Source organism: Haliotis rubra, unplaced genomic scaffold (genome assembly GCF_003918875.1).
Source record: "Haliotis rubra isolate DU_JTF1 unplaced genomic scaffold, ASM391887v1 Scf809, whole genome shotgun sequence".
Classification (NCBI taxonomy): domain Eukaryota; kingdom Metazoa; phylum Mollusca; class Gastropoda; order Lepetellida; family Haliotidae; genus Haliotis; species Haliotis rubra.
This window is the reverse complement of record NW_025767534.1, coordinates 201,989-207,988: the sequence shown is the minus strand read 5'-3', so window position 1 is coordinate 207,988 and position 6,000 is coordinate 201,989. Positions and strand designations below refer to the sequence as shown.

The following is a 6,000-nucleotide window of genomic DNA, read 5'->3' as shown; positions in this document are numbered from 1 at the left end:
GATATTCATACATTCTATAGTCTGGCTGGTTCTCATCCCGTTGAAGGCCTGTTCCCCTGAAAGAGTTCACTGTCAGCTGAATCTGTATTACCAAAGAATGCCGAGTCGCAACATGAAGATGCTATCTGTCTTCTGTCTGCTATTCAGGTGTATCTACTTCATTGGTCTCACTGTGTTTTCTTCTATAACAGCCGCTGAGACCTACACCTTTCTGAATGCGCGACGCCTTATGGAGTATGACAATAGGAAGATTGTAGAGTCAGAAATACACACCTTCACAGTTAGGAGCATGATCGACTGTATTCGTGCATGTTCGGAAGAGACGTACTGCACAAGTTTTCAATTCTTCTCCGGCGGGCCAACCTGTGTCACTCTCCGCGAACGTTTCAGAGGTGTCACTACGAAGACGATTGCTGCCCCTGGGTATCAGCTCTTCCAAACTGACAAACGTAAGTATATTGTGTGACGATGTTCCGAAATCTTAAACCGGCCATGTGCCCATTTACTGTGATAATTCTTTCGACACATTGTATGCATGTCACTCAGTTTATCATTGTGTGCCGTAATCGGAGGCTATATAACAGTCGCTAACGTCCTGGCCGTGATTTTCGAAGCTCTCTTAGCGCTTAGATACTCGTAAGTTACATGGATTAACATTAACTTACGACTATCTTTGCGCTACGAGAGCTTCGAAAATCTAGGCCCAGATTTGAACCAATATCAGTGATATCAAAGAATCATCTTGGTTCAATGCCATAACAATGCCCATGTCAGTATTATTAAAGAGTGAGTGAGTTTAGTTTTGACGCCGCTTTCAGTAATATTCAAGCAATATCACGGCGGGGGACACCAGAAATAGGCTTCACACAATGTGCTCATGTGGGGATTCGAACCCGGGTCTTTGGCGTGACGACTGACTGACTGAGTGAGTTTGGTTTTACCCCGCTTTTTAGCAATATTCCAGCAACATCACGGCGGGGGACACCAGAAATAGGCTTCACACAATGTGCCCATGTGGGGATTCGAACCTGGGTCTTCGGCGTGACGAGCCAACGCTTTAACCATTAGGCTACCCCACCGCCCCGTTATTTAAGAGGAGTCATTCGTGGTTGGTAACGCTAATAGCTCTTCCCTCGTGTGGACCGATGCAGAATGTGTCCACAGCACCCATTGATGGTCGTAAAAGGTATTGAAGAGCAGTCTCCTCGTGGTGGGTGCTGGGTATCGCTAATAACGTCCGCATTGGAACCAATATCAGTGAGCGCTACAAAGAACCAGAATGGTTTAATGCCACTTCGAGGACTGGCATGCTGCTGACCAGTATAGGGTGATAAGGACCAATTTGGATGCAAGTGTTTTTCTTGTATCTTGAAACAAATCTATCTCATGTATAGAAAGTTCTATCTATAGGCATTGTTTCCGCAGACATTACAACATTTTATACACGTTATACATTTACATGATTGTGGATTGCGAGGCCATTTTCCTCAATTCATATCCATGATTTCAAATACACGTGGGTTCTGCCCAGTCTGATTATTTTAATTAGGGTCAGAGGCAGTGTTTTTTCTGTCACTTCATTCATCATTAAAATGAATAACACGTCACAATTTAATTCTTGAAACCCAAAAGTCCAGAATATCCATGAATATATGCGAAGGATGAAAACAATTGTTCGAAAACTTAGTTTTATAACTACCTCGCCCATGTTTACGTGTGCAAAACAATTCATGTTTGGAGGTTGTAAATGAATGAAAGTATGTTTACAAGTATCATGACACAAAATGTATTATGCGTTATTAAAATATCTCGCTCAAGAGACAGAAATGTTGTCCTTGGGCGAGAATAGTACTTCTGCTCAAAACCCAGGATTTTCGTTTTAATACATGTCAGTCCACAATGGGGAAAACATTTTGACCCCCTGGCGAGCAAAACTTTATTTCACAATTCATTTGTTTTGGTTTGCTGGAAAAAAACTATACACTCTTCAAACGGAACAGACAAGTCATTTTTAGAATATTTTTTTTCATCAGTTTAAGAGGAATTATTTCATGTAATTTCAATGTTCAAAAGGTGAAAGTTTACACGTCTCTAGACAAAGAGTTCATCAACACAACAGCAGTCCTTATTGTTGTGGTTGTTTATTGGAATCCAGAAGATGGTGTCTTAGTCAGTCCGAAGTCGCTGTTGCGGAATTCTTCCTACAATGCGATGGCCAGTTCTGGAAGTGTCTGAGGAGTGTTTTGACTTCGATGTACGCATCGATTGAGTTCGACAGCAGACGTGACGCGTGCTTTATGTGAAGTAGTGTTGTCATGCTCCCTCTGCCGGTGCATAATCGGAAGCATGTGACGTGTCAAATTCCCCTGACCCACCACTAAGTCAGATCTTTAGTGTACTGGATATTGCGCCCCTCACGTTGACACTCAATCTGTCGACCTGTCGAATGCAATTAGGGGCAAAGCGTAAACATGCTGTCGTCCACCTCGCCAGTGAAGACGAAATCGTGATGTATCACTGAACCAGACTCCACTGCAGTTTCTAGGGTTCCAGTTCCGGACACTACGACACCACTTCAAACGACTTTGCGATGGAAGTCTCTCAAATCAGGGGCGAAAACTGGCCTTCACGGTCGAATCCCCACTTCACACAATCGATTCCTGACAGTTGGGTGGGAAGTTCTCCCCAAATCAGGTTTGTTTTCTGCAGTCCTCATGACTGGCACACGTGAGCAACACAGATGTAGCGGTCCTTGTCTCGGGTGGTAGCATTTTAACGACAGCTCCTCGGGCGATCTTATGTACCCTGTGACGGGGACAGTAATTTTACAGTTCTTCAATCGTCATCGATGGCACAGCCAGAATCAGTCTCTGTGTATAATTATATCCTACCAAAATATTTTTAAAAAACCATTTCTATGTACATCACAATTTATGAATCAAAGTTATTTCTTTTTAAAAATCCAGAATATAATGAGGTGAGTAGAGTTGAAATTGGGTTCTACGTCATGCTTGAGAATATTTCGCTCATATGACGACGTGCATGCGTGTGTATGTACGGTTGCTTGTACTAGCCCAGACTTAAGCCGGTTTGATAGTGCTAGCCCACTGAGATACCATGCCGCAGTGAAGCATGAATACCCCACTCAGACACATTAGACTGAATCCGAGCCGACCAGTCCTTGTTGTACCCATTAATGCCGAATGCCAGGCAGGGGAAAATAAGTACCATATTTTAACATCTTTTGGTATGACGCAGTCGGGTATCGAACTTGCGACCTTCCGCTCTCGGGGCAGACGCTCTCACCACTACAACACGGAGGCGGTCCTTAGTTTGAGACAGACTCGGATCAGTTTCGACAAGGTAAATTCATTGACACATAGCAAATGCCTTTGTGAATTACTTTTTTGACGAACAGTATCCGAGTGTGTGGCAACAAAAATATATCTCATGCATTATAAAAGCAGCCTGACTTAAATGTTGGATGCAGCTTATAAAGATATACCTGAGCAATGAATGCTTCAACAATTGAGTCGTAAGTAGACAATATACATACTCGTGAGAACCATAAAACATACGGACATACAAACACCAAACTTATTGTAGATTTTGCAATGGATACGAAACAATATCAATGGGTTATTGTTGCCCACCCACCACAATGATATATGTCGCATTTTGACGACGAAGTTGTGCTCGGATGTCGTCAACGTTGGTTTATTCAAAAGGAAGAGAAGCTGCGATATCGACCCGTGGACGTTCTGGACTCATGATCCAACTAGGGTCCATGCAGGTAGCAAAAGTAATGTAAGTCCCCATGGTCCCTGGTCTGGTGATCTACCTTCAGTTATTGGCGATTTATAGTCCATTTTTAAAACTGTATTGTTGTCCCCTATAGTTATAACGTTTTAGATTTAATTACTAGTTTTACATACATATCTGTGATATTCTAGTTGTTTTACTGTCCTTCGTCGGCAGGTTTTTATAATATACATATATTTCATTTCAATATCAAATGTTCTCGTCACGATATGGCTGAAATATTGCCGATGTGACGTTAAATATTAACTCACTCACTCACTCTGGACTCATGGGGAAGCCCGTACATATTTATATATTCTCGCACAGCATACAATCAACGTAGTCCGTACATCATAGCAGACAGGAAATGAACTTACCAACAGAAGTGGACGAAATAAACTCTAGAGTAACGGCATATTTGGAATACTATCTATGGTGCGCCTATGACGCAGTGGTATGGAAATTTATAAAAACGTATGAGAGGGAGACAGAGCATGATTTCGATACAAGTTGTCATACGTCTATGAAAGCGATAGACGAAGATGCGGTAATTCTGAAGTGGCGTCAGTACGTGGATGGTGATCCGTATCTATGCGTCAGCTCTCCATTATATTTTCTGAAATATCAAAGTAGAGACTACCGAGAAATCAGTGTGAAAACCGACCAGTGGATGAACCATATCAAACGGACGCTTAAACGTTGGTGTGGGAAAGTATAGTCATGTAGGTTGATTATCAACAGGAATACTATGATCCTAGGAAACAAGGCGCTCTCGCGGGTACAAAAAAATTTTTACACTGCCCTTAAGCGTTGTAACCGTAACGTTTCTTCTCATGACGTACGAAGATGGATGAGAACGCAAGACGCCTACAACCTACATCGTTTACCCAAGATACGATTTTCAAGAAATAAAGTCATCGTGGGAGGAATCTACGTACAGGCAGAAGGAGACCTGTAGGCAAGCGCAAGACAACGATGGAATTAAGTATATTCTCATCGTAATCGACTGCTTTTCGAGATATGTCTTAGTCCAACCTATGGATACTAAAGAATCAAACACGACCACCAAAGCGATGAGGGAACTATTGTCATCCATGGAGAAACCGCCATACAGTCTAAGAATGGACAAAGGAACAGAATTTAATAATGAAACAGTGTGACAGATTTACACTCTATTTAACGTCAAACATTTTGTAACGTAAAACTCAGACATTAAAGCGAACTACGTCGAACGTTTCATTCGTACTTTGAGATCTATGATGTATCGATTCTTCACGTACAGTCATACCCATAGGAACATCGACGTATGACAAGACCTTGTTTATAACTACAACCATCGCCCGCACAGGAGCCTGAGAGAAAGAGCACCCGTGGAAGTGAAACCCATCAAACATTGCTAGCATATGGTTGGATATATACGCAACAAAGCGAAAAAACAAACCTCTATGAAACAACAGCTTTGCATTTAAAGTAGGAGACAACGTCAGAGTATCATTGGTCAAGAGGGTTCGAGAAGGAATACGAACAGAAATGGTCGGAAGAAGTATTAATGATATGTCAGTGTCAACTCAGAGACAATATACGCGTATATTGGCTAGAAGCCCTCCAATCCGATCCCATTTAAGGATTCTTTTATCGAAACGAGTTGAAGAAATATCCTCACGATCCCAACGAGGTGAATTGGCGAGTTGGACAAATACTCAAAACGAAATGTGTTGGTAAGAAAGGAAATAAGAAAAAGACCAAACGTGTTTTAGTGAAGTGGTTGGGATATCCAAAGAAATTCAATTCATGGATCGACGCTGACCAAATCAAGAACGTACACGCGTTGAGAGAATGATGTCAACGGAATTGATTGTGACTAAAAGCGACGACAGCATTGAGTATTTTCCTGAAAATAAACCTTATAAATTTTCCATGTACCTGAAACAACAACTCAGACTTATCCGACATTGGACCATATCGCTACAAGAAGTATACCCCAGAAGGAAGAACGCCAATGAGAAAAGATATGTTTTGAATGGAATGTTGTATATATTCTGTTCCATTTGGGCACCCGTGAAGGGCCACCTCCTCGTGGTGGGTGCTGGGTCACGCTAAGCGCCCTTCAACCCCCTCGTAGTGGACCCTGGGGGATATTTGGTCCACCAACCGGTTTGCAGTGGGTTGCGCCCCTGTGTCGGTGGAGGATGGGAGGCT

General features: G+C 42.4%; 1 protein-coding gene across 1 annotated transcript in view; it reads left to right on the top strand.

Annotated features, from left to right (window-relative positions):
* The first annotated feature begins 202 nt into the window (after nucleotides 1-202).
* The window catches only part of LOC124261784 (C-type lectin domain family 4 member D-like), a 70,590-nt gene continuing 64,792 nt past the window's right edge, over nucleotides 203-6,000 (top strand). The window contains exon 1 of the mRNA XM_046696135.1: nucleotides 203-449. Within this exon, the coding sequence (XP_046552091.1) occupies nucleotides 230-449 (220 nt within the window). The 5' untranslated portion in view covers nucleotides 203-229. The remainder of the gene's footprint in view (nucleotides 450-6,000) is intronic.